Raw genomic sequence first — 21,156 nt, 5'->3', positions numbered from 1 at the left:
CCCTTTTTCACTGGTTTTATCAGCACGCCGGAGTAGAGACAGTTAATTCCCAGCGTGAAATAATGTCATTTGACGCCAGCATTTGAACAGTGTTCCTTTTCCACTGGACCTTGTCCCAGTAAATTCCCAGTTAATTCTTGGGACATGATGTTAGTGGAAAAGGGGCTCAAGGAAGGGGAAATGCTTGAGGGAAACCTAAGAGAGAACTTCTGTATACAGTGAGTGGTGGGAGTGTGGAACGAGCTGTCAGCTGAAGTGGTGAATTTTGGCTCAATTTTAACTTGAGAATAGTTTGAACAAGTACATGGATGAGAGGTATTGAAGGTTATAGACTGGGTGCAGGTCAGTGGGACTAGGCAAAAAAAAATTGTTTGGCACAGACGAGAAGGGTCAAAGGAGCCTGTTTCTGTGTTGTAGTGTTCTATGGTTTTAATTAAAACAACCCGTCTCAAGCCAAAGCAAGGTAGAACTGCATCTTTTTCACTCTACTGCTGTGAAGGCTGCAGATGGGTTCAAGAGATTATGATGTCATTTCTGAAAGCCACTGCTCCCTTCCTTCATCTAGGCCCAACTGAAGCTGTGAAGACCCGAGAATATTAATCACCATCACTGTTTATAGTCTTGAGAATTAAGTAAACTTTACAAGCATCTTAATCTGCTTGTTAATTTTTGCTTTTCTAATTTTTTTCAAATTTTATTTTATAGGCACATGTAAAAAATACATACTTAGCCAAATTGCGGTAAACCAAAATCAATACATGCTGTTTTACATTTCCCCTCCACCCATTCTGTCCCTCAAAGAAAATCCCCCAAGAAAAGCAAGAAAGAAGAAAGTACAGAAAAATAAAATAAAATAGATTAATTGTATAAACAATACTGAATATTACCTTGTAACTAAATTATGACCTAATTATTGCTAACCTCTACAACTATAAATATAACCACTAAATATAAAATATTTAATGAATTAAAACACTCCCATATAACATATAATACCTGGTCAAAATCTAAGTTATATAGATATAAAAAACATTGAACAATAATTTAAAATTATTAAGGTGAGGTGAGACTGGGGAGTTACAAAGCTCGAACCATAGTCTACCAATTCACTTAATATAAAGTTATAACACCAATCTTTTGGATATATGGAAATCAAATTCTCAAAAAATTTTAATTTATTACAACTTTACATTTCACCATGCCATCTATCTAATACTAAACCTGTGTACAATTTCCATGAAACAGCTACATATTTTCTGGCCAGCGCAATCTTTAAAAATTCCTTTTGAAACCATTCCAACTTTAAATCTGAATTAATCCGTTAATTATTCCCCAAAATAAATAACAGTATTTCTTTAGAGTCTAACACCTATTACCTGTTGAAGAAAGTCTATTAAATTAGTCCAAAATGAGTTCAATTTGGTACACGTTCATGTAGAATGTTTTTTTTAAAAAAAGTACCATATCCTGTTTACATTGAAAACACTTGTCTGAAATGTCTGAATTTAATCTTAAGTTTTTATGGTGTAAAATATAACTGGTGTATAAAATTATATTGTACCATTCTATATCTGACATTTATTGTATTTTTCATACTGTCATAACATATTTGTGTCCAATTTCTATCAGTTATGTCCATGCTCAAATCTTTTTCCCACCTTTGTTTCGATTTTAATAAATCTTTCTTCTTTACCCCTTAAAAGTAATAAATACATCACAGATATAAACTTTTTATCTATTTGGATTTGACATTATTGTTTCTATTTCATCATCTAACAATAAATAAGAGATGATTAATCTTTCTCATAAATAAGCTTTTAGTTGATAATATCCAAATATTTAATTATTTTGTATTCCATATTTAAATTTCAATTAGTCAAATTTCATTAAATATCTACCCTGAAAACATTATTTAATATACTTTATTCCTTTTTGGACCAATTAATAATATTTATATTATTCAACATGATTAATTTATTTTGCCCCAGTGGCATCCTCCCTAATCCATACCCCTTAAAACTCATCAACATATGTACCTTATGCCATACTCTAACCAAATGTCTTAATATTTGTGAACCTACTGCTCTCGTTCCATTTATATAAAAATTCCTCAGATTATTTTTCACCTATCTTATTTATTTCTATAGTGACCCAAGCCACTTTTTCTCCTTCCTCAAAAAAGAAAGAAAGAAATCGTAACTGGGCTGCTTTGTAATAATATTCAAAATTTGAAAGTTGTAAACCTCCCAATTCAAATCTCCATCTCCAATTTAATTTTTCCACAGAAATCTTCAACATTTTACTTTTCCATAAAAAAATCTCCTTATAACTTTGTTTACATCCTTGAAAAACTTTTTAGGAGTATAAATAGGTAATGACTGGAATAAATATTGCACTCTCAGAAAAATATTCATTTTAATACAGTTTACTCGACCAGTTAATGTAATTGGCAAATCCACCCATTAAAAAAAATCCTCATCAATTTTCTTAAACAATGGCCCATAATTAAATTGTTTTCTAAGTGATTATCAATTCGAATTCCCAAATATTTTATCCCGTTGCCCAGCCATTTGAATTTTGAATTTTGTCTACACTGAGTATGATCACCTAAGTCAAAGGCATAATTTCACTTTTGTTCCAATTAACTTTATATCCTGAAACTACCCATATTGTTCTAGTAGCATATATAATTTCTTTAATGAGTTTACCGGATCTGTCAATTAGATAATCACATCATCTACAAAAAAACAAATTTTATGTACATTATTCTCTATTTTAATACCTTTAATATCTAAATCTGTTCTAATAGGTTCAACCAGTGGTTCAATCACTAATATAAAAAGAGCTGGCGATAATGGGCAACCCTCTCTTGTTGATCTTGTTAATTTAATATAGTCGGACATAAACTCGTTTGTTACTACTCTTGCTCTTGGATCAATATACAATGCTTTTACCTAATTTATAAACATATACCCTAAGCCAAATTTAACAAGAGTCTTGAAAAGAAAGTTCCACTCTACTCTATCAAATGCCTTTTCTGCATCAAGAGCAACTGCAACACTTAAATTTTCATGCTTTTAGGGTGGATGAATTAAACTAATCAACCTAGTTACATTATCTACTGATTTAAAAAATAATATATATATATATATATAAATCCTGTTTGGTCCTTGTTATTTAGTTTTGGTAAAAAAAAATTTCCAGCATATTTGCTAGTAATTTAGCCACTATTTTATAATCCACATTCAATAATGATATTGGTCTATAAAATTATGGGATTAATGGGTCTTTACCTTTTTTTTGGAATTACTGTTATTATTGCTGTCTTAAAAGATTCAGGTAAATTTCCAATTTCTTCCAATTATATTAGAACTTTCATAAATGCAGGAATCAGCACATCTTTAAATTCTTTATAAAATTCTGATGTAAACCCATCTTCACCAGGGGATTTATTATTCTGTAAAGAGGCTATAACTCTTGCTACCTCTGTAACTGTAAAAGAAGTTCCTAATATTTTCTGCTCTTTGATAGTTAATATAGGTAAATTTACTTGAGTTAAAAATTGATCAATTTTATTATCATCTTCCCCAGATTCTGATTTATATAATTTCGTATAAAATCGCTGAAAGCGTTGATTAATATCCTGAGCTTTATATGTGACCCGTCTCATCTTTATTTGCAGTAATAGTTTTTGATTCTTGTTCAGTTTTCAGTTGCCAAGCTAAAACCTAATGTGCTCATTCTCCCAGTTCATAATATCTGTTTATTTCTCATGCTTTTCTTTTTCTGTTCTATGAGATTGTAATGTATTATACTATTTATAATTGTTTTTGTTGTATCTTTAGTCTCTACAAAGTCCACTGAAGTAAATTTTTCTTCCAGGTGTTTAGCTCTTGCCTTATTTGGAGGAAATGGTGAAACTGGATTTGAACAAAATTCAACATATTCTGTGTTTAACATCTCAATTACATTAACTGATGATGGCTATCAGCAGTTCTATGAGGTAAATCAATGGTAATTATTTGGCATATTCTTTTCATATTAATATTACATGCAAAATGCTTTCCTCCTTGGTTTTCTGGTGCGAATTATTTCAAAAGTGTCCTAATTCTCTCAACTCCAAGCCAAATTATTTTTATTTTCAATTTAAGAAATGGCCTATGTTCTGTGGTCAATGGAAAAGGAGTGATTCTTGCTGCCAAGTTTTTGAGAGTAGGTATGAGAGTTGAGGGTTGTCGTACGTAGAGAGGGGAGTCAGCAAGATAGCAGCAGCTCTGGAGGATTATTTCTTCTAAATCAGCTTTCTGTTTGGCACTCATTATGTGAAAACATTTATGTTATTTCTCAAGTCAGTATCATTGTAAACGGTAAAGTTAAAAGATGTGGCATATTCAGGTTCCATTCACTTTATAGAAATAAAATAGTGAATGAGGCATACACCTGGATTGGTGATGGAAATTGAATATTGTTATGTTTTTAAATGATATTTTGAGGGAATTGCATACTACAAGTGTAAAGCAATTTTTCAAGGTCAGTGAGATTGTTCAGCAACAATTATGATTGTGTATCTTGTTTTGAAAATCTCTGGTTTTAACAGGGTTATTATTTTCTACAATTCTAAACTGACTGCATGAATAATACCTGCCATAGCTTACTTATAGAGTGGCAGTGTTTGACTACAATTTCCAGATGTATACGTTTTTACAGATGATATGTGGAAGTTGAGATGGTTTATACCACTGTAAAGATTATGTTTTGAATGTTTTCCTATTCTTCCTATCACAAATTCTGGGATTTTTAGTTTGTTGTAATATGACATTTGATTTGTTTTCACTATAGGTTGCACATCTTGTGTTTCAGTACATGAAAATGCTACAAAATCTTGGTCCTCAGGAGAGGTGATATTTCTTTAATATTTAAGCTCGTAAGACATCCACAAAACTCTGCATGTCATTATAATTTTCTTTCATGTGTGAAAATCAAAATTTATGCAGTATGAAAGTTAACCTTTTTTTAATCAAAATGTGACAAAAATATTGTTTCCTTCTTTCTTGTGTTTTGTTGCCTTTTCCTGAAACTATTGATACAGGGCCATTTGTCATTGCTGCTCACCCTGTTATTCTTTCCAGTGACCCTTAATATGTCCACCTTTATGGCAAACATTATTGCAATGCTCATTGATGGACACAAAGGAAGAAAATTGTGATAGTTACAAAGGCGAGTCCCCGTCCTTATCTTACTTCATCCACCCAGTAAAAAATTGTTACTCTACCAACCCAAGCACCAGCCTGTGCTTCATCCACTTCAAATATTTGACTGTCCATTGAATACTCTCCAAGTGGGTGAGTTTCATAAGTCTGCTTAGAAATCCGGAGCATTTATTATTGTTCTGGTAAGAAAATGCCCTTTGTTAGTTTGCCTTTTTGTCCCAATCTTGTATTTTATTTTGAAATAAAAGTCCAGAAGTAACTTCCCAGCACATTGCTTCATTGAATGCTTCTGAGATTGTTTTTTCGCAATCTTCACAGATCAAAAAGACAGATTTCTCTTGATTAAAACCTTTAATATTGGGTATTTTTATTGAGCTCAAATTTACATTTGCTTTTGTCTTATTTTTCAGCAGAACATATGAATTAAGAACCATGGCAACCATTTTCTTGGTCTAATTTTAAGGGAAAGGACTGAGTTTAGAACTTTCTGCCTGTATGTTTTAGTGCCACATTTGGGACTGCCTTCATCCAATAAATATTTTGAATTGTTTTATTTTGCTTCTTCAGAAATAAATATATTTATTTGTTGGCGAACTACTTTTATTTTTTAACCAGAATTTATAAAGAGATTCAGAAGATCGAAGATAATGAATTCCATTACGAGGAGCAGGTATTGAATGTTCAACTTCCTTTCTTCTCTTGATATTTTGCTTGTGCTAATTAGTTATAGAGATGTAGTTCTCATCTTTTGATTTTTTTTTTCCTTTAGACTGATCCCATTGATTTTGTTGAAAACGTTTGTGAAAATATGCAACTATTTAAAAAAGAAGATTTTCTCACTGGAGACCTACTAATGTTTGAATACAAGCCAGAGGTAAAAGTTCTGGAGTTAATTATTAGGTTTAAAAAAATATATATATATATATCTTTGGCTTGGCTTCGCGGACGAAGATTTATGGAGGGGGTAAATGTCCACGTCAGCTGCAGGCTCGTTTGTGGCTGACAAGTCCGATGCGGGACAGGCAGACACGGTTGCAGCGGTTGCAGGGGAAAATTGGTGGGTTGGGGTTGGGTGTTGGGTTTTCCCTCCTTTGCCTTTTGTCAGTGAGGTGGGCTCTGCGGTCTTCTTCAAAGGAGGTTGCTGCCCGCCCAACTGTGGGGCGCCAAGATGCACGGTTTGAGGCGATATCAGCCCACTGGCGGTGGTCAATGTGGCAGGCACCAAGAGATTTCTTTAGGCAGTCCTTGTACCTTTTCTTTGGTGCACCTCTGTCACGGTGGCCAGTGGAGAGCTCGCCATAGAACACGATCTTGGGAAGGCGATGGTCCTCCATTCTGGAGACGTGACCCACCCAGCGCAGCTGGATCTTCAGCAGTGTGGACTCGATGCTGTCGACCTCTGCCATCTCGAGTACCCTCATTGGAGATCTACTAATGTTTGAATACAAGCCAGAGGTAAAAGTTTTGGAGTTAATTATTAGGTTTAAAAAAAAAAATATATATATATATATATATATACAGCATGGTAATAGGCCATTTTGGTGTACAAATCCGTGCCGCCCAATAAATCTACAATTCTAGGTACGCTTCGAATGATGGGAGGAAACCAGAGCTCCTGGGGAAAACCCACGCAGACATGGGGAGAACTTACAAACTCCTGATAGACAGCATGGGATTTGAACCCTGGTCCCAATCGCTGGTGCTGTAAAGGCATTGCGCTAACCGCTATGCCAACCATGCTGCCTGGTTTGTATAATAATATTGCAGGATTTACTTAACTATTGGGAGAAACCACCTTTTTACAGTGACCTCAACTCTAATACTGCTTTAAAACTTTTTTGAAGCTATCTTTGAAATTGGCATTGCTGTGTTATGGGGTTTAGTCAATGATTTTCCCCCCACATGAAGCTGCAGTTTCATTAACTTGGTAGAATCTTTCAAATGCATACACAAAAGATGCAGTAATTTGTGAAAATTATTCTCTAGAGGTTGAGTAAATCTTGATTATCACAGCTGCATGTGATCTTTACACTGAATGCACCACATTTTCTTTTTATTTTCTTTTAACATCTGTTTTTTATTAGGTGATTTTTTTTTTGTCTCTCTCTACCTCTCTTGAAACAACTGGAATAATCTTTAAAATGATTTGTTTGTGTGATGTACACAACACAGTAGCTATTTTGGAGAGTGAGATTTTAAGATTTGTTTAGGAAAATATTCAGCTGGGAAGAGTCTGGAAAGCTTTGCTTTGTACAGGTGATATAACTTTTGGTTTCTATTTGCTTTATGAATTCCTTGATTGTTGTCATTTTATGTAACGTGAAACAACTACAGCTTGAGATTGAAAGTCAAAGTCATCTTGGAGAATACATAGTCTTCGCTTTTTTTTCTCTGATAACTTTGTTTCTATCTAAACAACTTGTCAGATCTATTATGTTTGTGTGTTAGAGTGCTAATTAATATCCAGGGACCATCAAATATTTTAAAATTTAAGTGTACATTTTATTGCAAAATGATTTATTTGTGTATACAGCCATAGAACTGGGAAATTTTGACTTGTAAATTGGAAAAATTCAGCTGAAAATTTAGAAAATCATCACTTTTCAGACATTTTCAAAATATTGCTGAATGTTAGAATTAAACAAATAGAACAATTACTCTCAGAACAAACTACACTGTTCAATTCACTTGAAATCCTGTTGTAAGTTGGATGCATTCTCATGATCATACATCTCTCTGCTTAATCATCTTTCTTTCTTTCAGGTTATTGCTGCTGCTTTTTCCCAACTGACCCCACAAAAGGCAAACTTAATTCTCCTTTCTCCCAACAATGAAGGGAAATGTAGTCTAACAGAACAGTGGTTTGGGACATCCTATGATGTTGAAGGTAAAATGTCTAATGAAAATAATGTATCTGAGTAAATATCAGTGTTTTGAGGGAAGGCTAGAAATTTGGAAGGAAATAAAGGAAATGGGCATATTGTGTGTGTAATTTGGAGGCAGTAGTATTTCCACTAATTTCAGATTTATTGTCAGAGTGCATACATGATATCACATACAACACTGAGATTCTTTCTCCTGCCGGCAAGGCAGAATTACCACTTATTGGTCTTTTTTTCTTTGGCTTGGCTTTGCGGACGAAGATTTTTGGAGGAGGTAAATGTCCACGTCAGCTGCAGGCACGTTTGTGGCTGACAAGTCCGATGCGGGACAGGCAGACACGTTTGCAGCGGTTGCAGGGGAAAATTGGTTGGTTGGGGTTTGGTGTTGGGTTTTTCCTCCTTTGCCTTTTGTCAGTGAGGTGGGCTCTGCGGTCTTCTTCAAAGGAGGTTGCTGCCCGCCCAACTGTGAGGCGCCAAGATGCACGGTTTGAGGCGATATCAGCCCACTGGCGGTGGTCAATGTGGCAGGCACCAAGAGATTTCTTTAGGCAGTCTTTGTACCTTTTCTTTGGTGCACCTCTGTCACGGTGGCCAGTGGAGAGCTCGCCATATAACACGATCTTGGGAAGGCGATGGTCCTCCATTCTGCAGTCATTAGTGCACGGTTTGAGGCGATATCAGTCCACTGGCGGTGGTTAATGTGGCAGGCACCAAGAGATTTCTTTAGGCAGTCCTTGTACCTTTTCTTTGGTGCACCTCTGTCACAGTGGCCAGTGGAGAGCTCGCCATATAACACAATCAAACCACTTATTGGTAGTGCAAAAGAAAACTGCCAATGCACACACATAAACAAATAAAGAACTATAAAGCACATAACAAAATGTAAACAAACTGCAACAGAGAGGAAAGTAAGAGTCCTTAAATAAGTCCCTGTTTGAGTTTGTTGTTGAGGAGTCTGATGGTGGAGGGGTAACACCTGTTCCTGAACCTGGTGGTGCGAGTGTTCATGGCACCGATAACCTCTTTCCTGATGAGGCAGCGAGAACAGAGCATGTGCTGGTTGGTGTGGATCCTTGATAATAGCTGCTGCTCTCCAATGGCAGTGCTCCCTGCAGATCTTCTCAATTATGGGGAGGGTTTTGCCTGTGATGTCCTGGGCTGTGTCCACTACCATTTGGGGGACTTTACATTCTGTCTGGGGTGTTGGTGTCACCATAAAAGATTATGATACAGCACATCTGCAGAAATTTGACAGGGTTTCTGATGTCATCCCAACTCTCCAGAAGCTCCTGAAGAAGTAGAGATGCTCACGTGCTTTTTTTCATGATGCCATTAGTGTGTTGGGTTCAGGAAAGGTCCTCTGAGGGTAGTGACCTCCAAGAACTTACATTTTCTCACTCTGATTTCCCCTAATGATCACTGGATCATATACCTCTGGTTTTCCCTTCCTGAAGTCAACAATTAGCTGCTTGGTTTTGGTGACATTGAGTGCAAGGATGTTGTTGGTGCACCATTCAGCCAGGTTTGCAATCTCCCTCCTGTATGTTGACTCATCACTTTAAATACAATCCACTACCATAGTATCATTTGGCAAATTGGTAGATGGTGTTGTTGTTGTACCGAGCCACACAGTCGTTGGTGTAAAGTGAGTTACAGAGGGTTAGATAAACTTCCCACTTGACTCTTTGGAGAAAGAAAGAAGAATCAGAAAATCAAGATGATGTGTGGTCTTACTGAGCCACATAGTCACAGGTGTAAAGCGAGTAGAGTAGGGGCTAAGAACATAGCCCTTTGGTGTTTCAGTAAGATAGAGATTGTGGAGGAGATATTCTTACCAGTCCTCACTGATGAGGAAATCCAGGATCCAATTACATAGTGGGGTGTTGAGTCCCAGGTCTTGGAGTTTGCTGATCAGTTTTGAGGGTGATAAATGCTGAACTGTAGTCGATAATGACCATCTTGATTAATGCGTTTTTGCTGTATGTAGAATATATCATAACATCCATGTGTACCCCAGTTTTTTAGTTTTTCTGAAGAGTCTGGGAGAAGGGAGAAGGCCAATGTGATTTGTACACTGAAGTGTGGTATGGTGGTTCTTGATCTGTCTGGAATATTGTCTGAGCCACATTTATCCCACTGAACTGCCTCTAACATCAGTCTCCACACTCCTACACATTAGCTGGGTCCTCCAGGAGGGCTCCCTACTGATTATTGACATCAGACCCCATTTCTCTCCTTTCCCCTGCTTGTATATTTCCCCTTGCTTCACCTTGCTGAATTAAAGGGTTTCCTACTACTTCTGCTGCTGCTTGAACTAAGCGGAAGCATGAAGCACCTGTGAAAGGCAAAGGCAAGTTGTTCTTGGTTTCACTTTTGTAACTTAATGTTGGATGTTAGTTTGTTATTTATACAAACAGGCCAGAATCTGTAATTTTATCAATTTGTGAATCTTCTTTTTGCCCTGAGATTGATTGCATTTGATCTGCTGAAATTAGAACACAAGAAAAGGAGCAAGAATCGAACATTTGGCATCTTAAGCCTGCCATGCTATTTATTATGATGATGGTTGATGAACCCAGGCTTCAACTCCTCTCTGCCAGTCCCCTATAGTCCTTGATTCCACCATCTTTCAAAAATGCTTAAAGACTTCTCATGATGTGACTCCCACAATCCTCTGACAGAATTCCAGATATTTCTATGCATCTCTATTTTAAATGGCCTGCCTCTTGTAACAATGTTGCATTTGTTGGAAATCCTCCTACCAGTCAGTGCAGGATTAATAAGATCCCCCTTATTCTTCTAAATTTGAAAGAATACAGACTCCATTTTGCACCCTCTCTTAATAGGATAATCCCCTTGTCCTAGGAAATAGCTGGTGAAACTCTAGACTGCCTGTAATGCTATCATATCCATTTTCCACTAAGTGGACCAAAACTATGCTGGAAGACCTCCAGGTGTATCACCAACACATGATACAATTGTTGCAAAACTGCCTTATTTTTTTGCACAAATTCCGTGATAGCGAATTTTATTTAAATATCTCCATTTTTTTCAGTAGGTGATTTTCAAATTCTGTAATGCTGTAATGAAAACCTTGCTGCAATGAAGGACAATATGTCATTTGCTCTTGATTTTTTTTTTGCAACTTGGTTCAAGTAGTAAAATATCAGTAGTGACTGTGTGAATAGAGGCTGGGTGTTTAACTTGAGCTGGAACCAGTATGGGGTAGAAGTTGGGAGCATTGGGGGAACAAGGTTAAGGTTGGGTTTGTAGTAGAGTTGGGATCCAAAAAAGTAAGTCTGTTGAATTTATCTCTTGGTTTCAGCTTGTACAGATTAAACTTTCAGATGAGTGGTGAGAGTTAAATTTCCGATGAGATTACCTTTAAACTGTTAGAAAATGTTCAATGAGAAAATTGAAAATTCTTATTTTCTGGTTCGTTACCAATTAAAACATTTTTGTAGGCATATATTTTTTGTTGCTGTACCCAGCTACTGGAATTTTCCAGTGCACAAATGATATCCTTATTTGTCCAATATAAGGTGAAAAACAGCAGTTGATTAAAGGCCTCCTTCATTCTGTGTTGACAGAGATTGATAAACATTGGGCTGAAATATGGGCAAGTGACTTTGAGTTGAATCCAGCCCTTCATTTGCCAGAAGAGAATAAATATATAGGTGAGTTATGCATTATTTTTAATGAGTTTGTAGTCTTATAACTTACTAAATTTACAAAATAAAATCTTAAGTAAATGTTTAAGCCAATAAACTTTAACCATTTCATGCGCAACAGTAAAAAAATTTTTTTCCCCTAGCAACTGATTTTACTCTGAAGAACTCGGATTGTACTGATACCATGTATCCAGTGAAAATTCTTGATAATAAGAGTGGATCCTTATGGTATAAAAAAGATACAAAGTTTCAAATTCCTAAAGGTATGGTTTTTCATCTTAATTTGCATGGAGTGAGAGCTGCAGTGAATATTTTGCCCTTGTGGCCCAGTCTAGAAAGGAAGATAGAGATGTGGATGTGATCTGAAGATGTGGATGTGAGATGAAGAGCAGGCTAGGCAACTGTTTTACACAGCACCTGTGCTCTGTCTGCCACAGTCATCTTGTGCTTCCAGTTGTATGTCATTACAATACCCCTTCCCATTCTCACACCAATCTCTATCTTCAGCATTCTGATAGTGAGGCCAAATTCAAGACATATAACACCTTATGTTCAACTTGGGATGTCTACATCCCAAAGATACAAACATTACATTTTCTAATTCAGCTAATCAATTTTCCCTGTGGGATTTTTTAAAAACTACTCCCACCAGTCTACCTAGGATTTCTTCCCCCTTAGCTCAGATTCAGATTTATTGTCAGAGTACATACATGACATCACATACAACCCTGAGATTATTTTCCTGCCTTTCTCTCTACCCTTCAGTTTCTCCATCCCCTCCTTCCTCTTCTGCCCATCATTTTGGCATCTGCTTTCACCTCTCATCTGCCAACCTCTGTCTCAACCCTCCCTTTCATTTCTATGTACTACCAGTCTTTCATATCCCAAATGCAGGGGCTTGACTCAAAGCATTGATCATCCTTTTGCCTCCACAGATCATCGATTCTGCCTGACCTTAATGATAGAATATGTATTTTGCTCCAGATTCCAGCATCTGCAGTCCCTTGTGTCATAGAGCAGGGCTTTCAGTCCAAATTGGCATGGTGGGCTAATCCCACTTGTCTGCATTTGGCCTGTATCCTTCTAGCCTTTCTTATCCATATATCCATCCAAATGCTTTTTGAATGTGTGTTGTAACCACTTTTCTAGTTTCCTCTGGCAGCTTATTCCAGATATTGACTACCCTCTGAGTGCCAAAAGTTACCCCTCAGGTTCCTCATAAATTGCTCACCTGAAACATATACCCTCTAGACTATCCTAGGAAATAGACTGTGAGCATTCATTTTATTCTATGAGCTCACTGTTCAGCCTCCTATAATCCAGGGAGTAAAGACCATATCTATCCAGCCACTCCCTATAACTCAATCCTCCAGTTCCAGCAACATCTAGTGAATTTCTTCTGCACTTTTTAATCTTATTGATAGCCCACCTATATATAGGCAACTAGAACTGCATGCTGTACTCTCCAGGGTGGTCTTGCCAATACTTTGTTTAGCTGTATCAAGAGGTCCCAACGTTTGTGCTTAATACTCTGCATGATGAATGAGCTTGTCAACTGTTTTCTCACCACCCTGTCAACCTGATTTCCGACTGGGGGCATGGCAAGATGGCGTAGAGTCTAGACGTGTAATCTCAACCTCTCTGGCGAGACTTTTAAGTACCCGTTTTTTAACTCTTTGTTTTCAAGTTTAAACTTTTAAAATTTTAGTTTAAAGTATTGAGGAACTATTATGGCCATTAATGGTAAAAAGATTAAACCTCAAGTGCAGAAGAAGTTACATTTTCGAAGTGCTGAAGATTTGGGGCCTAAACGACTTGCTACAGTTTCAGGTTTAATTTCTTCAGTGTCTAAACCACAAAGACTGCCTGTGGGAGCTGAAAAAAAATGTCTACTACTCACTAAGTGAAGGATGGCGCTGGAATTACCCGTTCTCTGGAAGAAGGTGCGTGTGCCCAAGAAGTGGATCGCGATTCTGGAAGCCTTTCGATTTTAACAGAGGAAGCACACAGGAAGACGACTCCATTGTTTGAAATGCATCAGGAAGCATTTCAACCTGAAGATATCGCTTTCCTCCGTGATTTTGCGAAAAAAACAACAAGCTGCGGGGGGAGACCAGCGGTGACCCCCTGAGGAAGTCGGGGTGCTGTCGCTGGGAGTCCAGACCTGCAGTAAAACTTTTAAAATGCCTTTTGTTGAGTTGCAGCAGGCGCTGCAGTTACCTGGTTCTGCCACTATGTCAGAGAAAGAAGGTCCTGCTTTTCTGATTTACAGTGTAAGCAACTAAATGCAGCCTTTAATGAATGAGATGGTTCAAATGATAAGTTCAGAATTGAATACAGTTAAAGCACGTGTGGATGCATCTTATGAAGAATTTAAAAAATTTCAGACTGCTTTTTTGGACTGTAAACAACAAGTGGTTTCTAATACAGAAAAAGTGTGAAGGTTGAAAAATCAGTCATAGAATTGGGAGAACGTGAGAAGGAGTTAGAGAGGAAAATAGACTACTTGGAGAATCAAAGTAGAAGGAATAATGTGAAAATGGTTGGTTTGCCAGAAGGTATGGAAGGACAAGATCCTCTTTGTTTTTTTAAAGACTGGATCCCACAAGTATTAGGGCAAGAATTTTCTTCTGGAGGCTTGGTACTGGAAAGAGCTCATAGAGCTTTAAGAAGAACACCTTTATCTGGTCAACCACCGAGACCGGTAATCGATGTTTGAATTATTTGGACAGAGAAGCAATACTTCGACTAGCAGTGCAAAATGCGAGACAACGACATACTCCGTTATTGATTCAGAATAGCAGAGTTTTTTTTTAGCCTGACTTGAGTCAAGAGGTCATTCAACGTCAACATCGATTTAATCCAGTTAAAGAAGTTTTGTGGGGTAAAGGTTATAAGTCTACTTTTCGCTACCCGGCAGTGTTGAAGGTGTTTTATGGAGACCATCAATTTCGATTTTTTGAGAATGATCGTGAAGCAATGATTGTTGCTGATTCATTGCCAGATATAAGAGGACAAAGACGTAGTCCACCATTGTCTCCTAAAGAAAAATCTGCTTGTTCTGGAAACGGAAGGAATGGCAGAAATGGGAAAAACGGGAATGGAAAGAGTCCAACTTTTTCTGAAATGGGATCTTCGAGATTGGAATCTCTTGGATGAATAGAAGAATTTTCTTATTCTTATTCTACTTTTTTTTGTTATTTTGATATTTTGATGTTATTGATTGTTTGGCTGGGGAGGGAGAGATTTGCTCTAAGTTCTTTTCTAGTCATCAGCCACTGGTGGGTGACCCACACCCAATCTTTGTTTAGTGATTACTACCTTTTGATAGTTTTTTTGGGGGAGAGATTTTTTTTAAATTATTTTTTTTATTTTCATTTTAGTTAGCTTTTCATTTGTGATTTTTTTTCTCCTACTGGAGGGCCTATATATGTGGATTTGAGTTTTCATATAAAGATATTACTGGTATTTAGTAACAATAGATATGTCAAAGTTGAGGTTTGCTACTTTTAATGTTCGAGGTTTAAACAGTCCGATCAAGTGTAAGCGAGTCTTGGCGTATATTAAGAAAATGAAAATTGATGTTGCTCTTTTACAAGAAACACATTTGAATGTGAAGGAAAGTATGAAATTAAAGAGGGACTGGATTGGCCATGTATATTCTTCTTCATTTAATTCTAGGGCTAAAGGCGTAGCAATTTTGATACATTAAAATTTATCTTTTGAATTACAATCAATGGAGGAAAAGGCAGGATGATTCTTAAATTGAATTGTAAGATTTTTAGTGAATTTTGGACTTTACTTAATATTTATGCCCAAAATGTAGATGATGAAATATTTATTTCAGATGCATTTTTATATTTGGGTCAGGCTAATGATAATATTTTAGTTGGTGATGATTTTAATTGTGTTTTGGAACCTTTATTAGATAAATCTCCAAAGAAAGTTAAGAAATCTAAGATGGCAGTTCAGGTCCAGCGTTGATGAAAGATCTTAATTTAGTAGATATTTGGAGACGTCTTAATCCAACAGAGCTGGTTTTATTTTTTTCCGAGGATGATTGGTTAGATATTTGTTATGATAGTGTAACTAGATTGATAAATGCACGTTATGCAATGATTGACTATAATTTTTTACATCAATTATACTTAACACCTGAAAAAATTTAAAAAGTATGGTTTTCATGAATCAGATTTGTGTTTTAGATGTGGTAATTCTCTTGGAACTTTTTTCATGCTGTTTGGTCATGTATAAATATACAATCTTTTTGGAAGAAAATTCAATTGTTTTTAGAATATCTGTATAAGATTAAAATACTTTTAGATCCGACAGTGTTTTTATTGGGTAGTTTGCAACCTTTGAACGGTTTGGGATTAAATAAGTTTCAACTTGCTTTTGTATATTTAGCTTTATCTATAGCGAAAAAATGTATTGCTAGTATGTGGAAAGATACAAATATTGAGATTAATAGATGGCATAATGAGATGAAATATTGTTTAGTAATGGAAAAATTACATATGTTTTGCGTGATAATTATAGTTTTTTTATTAATAAGTGGTTGTTATATTCAGAATATTTACATTTCAATTTATATTGATTAGATCTTAATATGTATGCTTAAATTTTTTTAAATATTTTTTCTTTTTTCTTTCTTTATGGCTCTCCTTAGGAGAGTTGGCTGAAGGGGGGGGGTTCTTTTTTTTTCTCTTTATATAAAAAATAACGTTCATGTTTAGGGTTAATTGTTGTATATGTTATGTACTATTTGTTTTTTGAACGAATAAATAAAGTTTATTAAAAAAAAAACCTGATTTGCTACTTTCATGGAACAATGTGCCTAAGTATCTTTTTAGGTCTCTCTGTTCTACAATACCCTAGACCCTGGGTCTGGAGCACTGATCTCTACCTTTCCAAAACCATTTGATAGCTCTGACACTTCCTCCTATTGACCACTCCCACAGGACCTCACCAATACACATCAAGCCACTGTCTCCAACACCTTCTCCAGCCTTATTGGACCTGGTCGCTTTTCCCACCCCCCCCCACCTTCTCACCCCCTCCTCAAAATGGCCACCAACCTCATTCTCTCCCACCCCTGTACTGCTCATTTCTACCTTTTGCCCAAGGTACACAAACCCAACCATCTGAGTAGACCCATTGTTTCTGCCTGCTCTTGCCCCACTGAACTAGTTTCATCTTACCTTAACTCTATTCTCCCCTGGTCCACTCCCTCCCCACTACATCCACGACGCCTCACATGCCTTCCATCTCCTCAATTTTAGATTCCCTGAATCGGACCACCTCATCTTCACGATGGATGTCTAATCCCTTTATGCCTCCATTCCCCACACAGAAGGTCTGAAAGCTCTTCGCTTTTTCCCGGACCAAAGACCAAACCAGTCACCCTCTACCACCACCATCCTCTGCCTCGCAGAACTTGTCCTCACTCTAAATAACTTTGCCTTTAACTCATTTCACTTCCTCCAAATTAAAGGAGTAGTTTTGTGTCCTAGCTAGGCCTGCCTGTTTGTCGTCTCTGTGGAACAATCCATGCTACAAGCCTACACAGGCAAGACTCCTCAACTCTTCCTCCAGTATATCAACAACTACATTGTGGCTGTCTAATGCACCTGCGATTTGCTTGTCAACTTCATTCTCTTTGCGTCAAGCTCACCTAGCCCATCTCCAACTCTCTCCCCTTCCTGGCTTTCTCTGTCTACATCTCGGGACACAAGCTTTCCACCGACATAAACTGCAAACCACCTAACTCCCACAACTACTTTGACTGCGCTTCCTCACAGCCTGCCCCCTGCAAGTATTCCATCCTCTTCTGTCAATTTTTCCATCTTCAGCTGCGTCTGTTCCAAGATGAGGTCTTCCAGTCCAAATCTTCCGAAATGTCTGCCATCCACAAACGTGGCTTCCCCTCCACCACCATTAAATTCAGCCCTCACCCACATCTCCTCCATTTCCCACTCATCCGCCCACTCTTCCCCAATATGCAACAAACGTAGAATGCCCCTCATCCTCACCTACTACCCCACCAGCTGCCGCAACCAACACATTATCCGCCAGAATTTCCGGCACTTGCTACAGGATCCCACCACCAGACACATTTTTCCTTCTCCTCCCCTCTTGGCCTTCCATAGGAGCCGTTCCCTCTGTGATGCCCTCGTGCACTCATCCCTCCCCATCTTAGCTATCCCCCCTCCCCCGGATCACTGCTGTCCCTTCCCTCCCTCCCTTCTCCACCTATCATCTCCTGCCTTTGCTACCCCTCTTCGCCCCCCCCCCCCACCATCTCTTTGTTCGGACGCCTACTAACATTCTCTCATACCTTGATGAAAGGCTCGAGCCTGAAAAGTCGGTTATGTATTTTTACCTTTGCTACATAAAGGACACTGATTGACCTGCTGAGTTTCTCCAGCATTTTGTGCTTTTTGTCCTAGACCCATGCCATTCACCGTGTAAATTCTATCCTGGTTTGACATACCAAAGTGCAGGACCTTAGATTTGTCAGAGTTAAATTCCATTTGACACTCCATTGTAAACGAATATCTTTCCTCACCGTCAACCATACCACCAATTTTGGTATCATCTTTAAATTTACTGATTGTGTCTCCTGTCTTTATTTCTTGTTCCTGCCAGCATCTTAGGGTGTATGATACTGTTTTTATGTAATGTGTGTGTCCATTTAAAATAGTAATTTAAAAATTATGTAATCTCATTGATAATGCCTTTACCAACAAAAAGAGGCAAAATAATGTTTGATTATTTTTGAGTTTTTTTTTCTACTGTTATTAGAAATTTTGTTTACAGCAAATTATTGATGTATTATTGTTTTTCATTGTCTCTTAAATTGTTACTTTACAGGTTACATTCGATTTCACTTGATATCGCCTCATATTCATAAGTCTGCAGAAAAGTAAGATTTCAACCAATCAGTACAACTATGCATCACTTGTTAAGAGTAACCAATAAAACTATGCCTCACTAATTAGATCTTGTAAGATTTAGAATGACAGAATAGTGTGGTAAAATAATTAATTAAGTACAAAAGACTGGTAATAAGCAACTCTCCCAGGGTATTTTGTGTGAGAGAGTTTTCTTTTTCATATTGGAAAGCTCAGAAATGAAAACTGAAACACTTCGGGGTGATTGCTCTGAGCGGTCAACAGGGAAGGTAATTGAGCAAAACAAATGTGCATTAGTGAGGTGGTATAGAGGTGGGCTCTGCGGTCTTCTTCAAAGGAGGTTGCTGCCCGCCCAACTGTGAGGCACCAAGATGCACGGTTTGAGGCGTTATCAGCCCACTGGCGGTGGTCAATGTGGCAGGCACCAAGAGATTTCTTTAGGCAGTCCTTGTACCTTTTCTTTGGTGCACCTCTGTCATGGTGGCCAGTGGAGAGCTCGCCATATAACACGATCTTGGGAAGGCGATGGTCCTCCATTCTGGAGACGTGACCCATCCAGCGCAGCTGGATCTTCAGCAGCGTGGACTCAATGCTGTCGACCTCTGCCATCTCGAGTACTTCGACGTTATGGATGTTGAGGATGGAGCGGAGACAACGCTGGTGGAAGCATTCTAGGAGCCGTAGGTGGTGCCGGTAGAGGACCCATGATTCGGAGCCGAACAGGAGTGTGGGTATGACAACGGCTCTGTATACGCTTATCTTTGTGAGGTTTTTCAGTTGGTTGTTTTTCCAGACTCTTTTGTGTAGTCTTCCAAAGGCGCTATTTGCCTTGGCGAGTCTGTTGTCTATCTCATTGTCGATCCTTGCATCTGATGAAATGGTGCAGCCGAGATAGGTAAACTGGTTGACCGTTTTGAGTTTTGTGTGCCCGATGGAGATGTGGGGGGGCTGGTAGTCATGGTGGGGAGCTGGCTGATGGAGGACCTCAGTTTTCTTCAGGCTGACTTCCAGGCCAAACATTTTGGCAGTTTCCGCAAAGCAGGACGTCAAGCGCTGAAGAGCTGGCTCTGAATGGGCAACTAAAGCGGCATCGTCTGCAAAGAGTAGTTCACGGACAAGTTTCTCTTGTGTCTTGGTGTGAGCTTGCAGGCGCCTCAGATTGAAGAGACTGCCATCCGTGCGGTACCGGATGTAAACAGCGTCTTCATTGTTGGGGTCTTTCATGGCTTGGTTCAGCATCATGCTGAAGAAGATTGAAAAGAGGGTTGGTGCGAGAACACAGCCTTGCTTCACGCCATTGTTAATGGAGAAGGGTTCAGAGAGCTCATTGCTGTATCTGACCTGACCTTGTTGGTTTTCGTGCAGTTGGATAATCATGTTGAGGAACTTTGGGGGACATCCGATGCGCTCTAGTATTTGCCAAAGCCCTTTCCTGCTCACGGTGTCGAAGGCTTTGGTGAGGTCAACAAAGGTGATGTAGAGTCCTTTGTTTTGTTCTCTGCACTTTTCTTGGAGCTGTCTGAGGGCAAAGACCATGTCAGTGGTTCCTCTGTTTGCGCGAAAGCCGCACTGTGATTCTGGGTGAATATTCTCGGCGACACTAGGTATTATTCTATTTAGTAGAATCCTAGCGAAGATTTTGCCTGCAATGGAGAGCAACGTGATTCCCCTGTAGTTTGAGCAGTACCTATCTCGGCTGCACCATTTCATCAGATGCAAGGATCGACAATGAGATAGACAACAGACTCGCCAAGGCAAATAGCGCCTTTGGAAGACTACACAAAAGAGTCTGGAAAAACAACCAACTGAAAAACCTCACAAAGATAAGCGTATACAGAGCCGTTGTCATACCCACACTCCTGTTCGGCTCCGAATCATGGGTCCTCTACCGGCACCACCTACGGCTCCTAGAACGCTTCCACCAGCGTTGTCTCCGCTCCATCCTCAACATCCATTGGAGCGCTTACATCCCTAACGTCGAAGTACTCGAGATGGCAGAGGTCGACAGCATCCAATCCACGCTGCTGAAGATCCAGCTGCGCTGGATGGGTCACGTCTCCAGAATGGAGGACCATCGCCTTCCCAAGATCGTGTTATATGGCGAGCTCTCCACTGGCCACCATGACAGAGGTGCACCAAAGAAAAGGTACAAGGACTGCCTAAAGAAATCTCTTGGTGCCTGCCACATTGACCACCGCCAGTGGGCTGATAACGCCTCAAACCGTGCATCTTGGCGCCTCACAGTTTGGCAGGCAGCAACCTCCTTTGAAGAAGACCGCAGAGCCCACCTCACTGACAAAAGGCAAAGGAGGAAAAACCCAACACCCAACCCCAACCAACCAATTTTCCCCTGCAACTGCTGCAATCGTGTCTGCCTGTCCCGCATCGGACTTGTCAGCCACAAACGAGCCTGCAGCTGACGTGGACTTTTTACCCCCTCCATAAATCTTCGTCCGCGAAGCCAAGCCAAAGAAAAGAA

The 21,156-nt window shown here is 38.7% G+C and overlaps 1 protein-coding gene across 1 annotated transcript in view; it reads left to right on the top strand.

Moving 5' to 3' along the window:
- Positions 1-21,156, top strand: part of LOC138763834 (nardilysin-like) — a 143,052-nt gene that overhangs the window by 71,010 nt on the left and 50,886 nt on the right. The window contains exons 12-19 of the mRNA XM_069938656.1: positions 3,883-4,003; positions 4,840-4,898; positions 5,826-5,880; positions 5,980-6,084; positions 7,974-8,097; positions 11,683-11,769; positions 11,907-12,026; positions 18,637-18,688. Of these exons, the coding sequence (XP_069794757.1) occupies positions 3,883-4,003; positions 4,840-4,898; positions 5,826-5,880; positions 5,980-6,084; positions 7,974-8,097; positions 11,683-11,769; positions 11,907-12,026; positions 18,637-18,688 (723 nt within the window). The remainder of the gene's footprint in view (positions 1-3,882; positions 4,004-4,839; positions 4,899-5,825; positions 5,881-5,979; positions 6,085-7,973; positions 8,098-11,682; positions 11,770-11,906; positions 12,027-18,636; positions 18,689-21,156) is intronic.

Source organism: Narcine bancroftii, chromosome 5 (assembly GCF_036971445.1).
Source record: "Narcine bancroftii isolate sNarBan1 chromosome 5, sNarBan1.hap1, whole genome shotgun sequence".
NCBI lineage: Eukaryota > Metazoa > Chordata > Chondrichthyes > Torpediniformes > Narcinidae > Narcine > Narcine bancroftii.
Note: the sequence above shows the minus strand (reverse complement) of the source record. Positions and strands in the feature narration are given on the sequence as shown.